The sequence below is a fragment of the Chinchilla lanigera genome, unplaced genomic scaffold, assembly GCF_000276665.1.
Source record: "Chinchilla lanigera isolate Chin_1 unplaced genomic scaffold, ChiLan1.0 scaffold00021, whole genome shotgun sequence".
In the NCBI taxonomy this organism is placed as follows: domain Eukaryota; kingdom Metazoa; phylum Chordata; class Mammalia; order Rodentia; family Chinchillidae; genus Chinchilla; species Chinchilla lanigera.
The window spans coordinates 306,032-308,735 of record NW_004955422.1 but is presented as its reverse complement, the minus strand read 5'-3'; the positions used below and the strand labels follow the sequence as shown (position 1 = coordinate 308,735).

Here is a 2,704-nt window from a genome sequence, read left to right as displayed (position 1 = left end):
CGCGGGGGCGCCGCCCGCGGCGGTAGAGGGCAACATGGAGTCCCTCCGCATGGTGCAGCAGAAGCTGGAGACCCTGAGCGCGCAGGCCGGCCGGGCCTACCTCAAGCTCTCGCGCAAGGTCGGGCAGCTGAGATCGCCGCGCCTGGAGAGCCGGAGCGGCCTCCTCGAGAACATCCCCGGCTTTTGGGGGCAAGCGTTCCGAAACCACCCCCAGCTCTCCGCCTTCCTCAGCAGCCGAGAGAAAGAGGTGCTGAGCTTTTTGAACGGCTTGGAAGTGGAGGAGCTTCACCGCGCTAGACTGGGCTACAAAATCAAGTTCTACTTCGGCCCTAACCCCTATTTCCAAAACAAGGTGCTCATCAAGGAATACGGGTGCGGTCCTTTCACTGGGGTGATTTCTCTTTCTACTCCAATCCAGTGGCTCCCGGGACACGATCTGGACTCCATGAGTCAGGGAAACGTAGAAAAGAACCGTAGCTTCTTCGGGTGGTTTGTAAGCCACAGTTCCATTGTGTCTGACAAGATTGTGGAGATCATCAACGAGGAACTGTGGCCCAATCCCCTGCGCTACTACCTTCTGAGTGAAGGAGCCCGCGGAGAGAAAGCAAAGGAAAGCGGGCCAGGTCTGGCACAGGAAGGCAGGCCAGATCCGGCAAACGAAGGCAGGCCAGGTCCAGCACAGGAAGGCAGGCCAAATCCCGCAAACAAAGATAGGCCAGGTCCAGCACAGGAAGGCAGGCCAAGTCCAGCAAACCAGCCGGTGGAGACCCCTACGTCTACGATGAAACCATCCAACTGATCCTGTGCAAGTCTCCCTGCTACCTCCTGTGGGACCTGTTCCTGGCTCTCTACGTGTTTGCTTGGCTGTCTGTGTTCTCTTCATCTTGGCTTCTATGTGCTGTAGTCCGCTTGGACTTTAGCGGGAATATGGCACTTAGGATCATGTTCTTGGTTGGGCCTCTCTGTGGCCGTCTTGTTTTTTTACAGTAGTGTCACATGTTAGGTGCTCTCACCCGGTTGTATGTTAAGCACTTGTACTTCATATGTACTGCCTCTCTGTACTTTGCCTGGACCCTGTTGTTGGCCCTGGAACTCGCACTTGTCTTTAACACAAACATTCTCAAGTCATTCTTCAGGACGGCCAGAGCACCCTGGAGCTCTGGTGCTTCATGGCCAGTGACTTGCCGGGCTTCAAGTTCATGCTGGCCATGCGCATTATCAGTGGAAAGCTTTACTGTTACCACTGCAAAATTAAGCCAGTGCAAGTGCGTAGCCAGCACTTGTTGTTACGCAGATCTTGGAGCAGCAGCTGAGGTGCCACCTGCCTTATCTCCAGCTTTGGCCGGCAGAATGGCCCTTGACTGCTGGGCATTGGTGGGCGGTACGCGATGTCTTCTCCACCGTCGTGTGTCTTCTTGCCTCTGGACGTGTCTGCTGGTGAACCTTGGATGTCTGGCTGTGCCTGGTGACTGGCAGACCTTTAAATTTTGTCTAGGTTGTTATCGGCCCTCACAGGCTTCCTCGTCAACAACAGGACCTCGGGAGCTGCCTGTGGACTCAAGCACCTGCCTTCCCCGGACTTCAGGCATCTTACTGGCTGAGACTGAGGGGTGGGCTGGTATGTATGGACACATACTCATTGTCTTGGTGCTGTGGCTGCAGGTGAGGGTGGGCCGGGGTCCCACGTTTGGCAGCTAAATAGCTTTGTAAACTTCTCTTATTTCCCCTAAGGTATGACCAGGGTACTCTGACGGAGGTACTGTGGAGGAGGTGTTTCGCATCTGTGGACTGCTCTCTACTTGCTTTATCTCACATCTCCATGGCACTGCCTTGACTTCCAGACCTCTCTCCCACTGTACCTTTCCACTTTCCCTCTTGCCTCCTCTTCCTGCCACCTTCCTTTTCCCCATGCCCCTTTCCTTTTTTATTTTTTTGAATTTTTAAAAATAGTACTACAGCTTAGAGAAGAGATAAAGCAGGGTTTTCTACATAGAGACCCATACAGCTGGGGACCCCTATGCATACTCTCATGCTAGGCTGAAATAGTCAAGGAAACCAAAAGGCCAAGTAGGTTTGTGGTCAGACTCTGATCCTCATTCCTGGGTCCTGTTCTATAGTTTTGAAGTTGAAAAGACAAGGCAACTGTGTTGTAGACGAGTGTCTACTCTTTTTTTTTTTTTTTTTTTTTGTTAGCACTAGGTGTTTAAACTCAAGGCCTATGCACTTAGAACCTCAGCCCTTTGTTTGTGTGTGTGAGAGGGGATCTCATTAAATTGCTACATTGCCCAGGCTGGGCTCATACTTGCAGTCTTCCTGCTTCAGCCTCCCACACTGCTAGGGTTATAGTCTGTTCTTGTTCTCACTTTTGTGTACATGTTCCTGAAGATCCAGGGGCCTCCTGCTGTCTCTTCCTTTGTAGTGGTTGCAGCCGCCTGGATCATCAGCCGCAGCTTTCCCACTCTGGCAGTCCTTTGCTCTGAATCTTCAAATGCCTGCAGGAGTAGGCATTTGTCTCCACTGTGGAGGATTCCAGAGTGCACCTAGGGCATGGAGAATCTGTTCTAGACTTTCAGGTTATTTCCAGTAGATGGGCAAGCTGAGCTGGGCCCACCCTGCCCAGGCTAGTGCACCTCCTCTTTCCCCCTCATCCCTGGGGGTGGAAAGGAGGATTAGGTCTATATCTGTGCTCCCCCCCACTTCCCTT

The 2,704-nt window shown here is 52.7% G+C and overlaps 1 protein-coding gene across 1 annotated transcript in view; it reads left to right on the top strand.

Moving 5' to 3' along the window:
* LOC102004494 (testis-specific Y-encoded-like protein 5) overlaps nt 1-2,698 on the top strand; it is a 3,405-nt gene extending 707 nt beyond the window's left edge. The window contains exon 2 of the mRNA XM_005384934.2: nt 6-2,698. Coding sequence (XP_005384991.1) covers nt 6-799 — 794 coding nt within the window. The 3' untranslated portion in view covers nt 800-2,698. The remainder of the gene's footprint in view (nt 1-5) is intronic.
* Nucleotides 2,699-2,704: the final 6 nt, after the last annotated feature.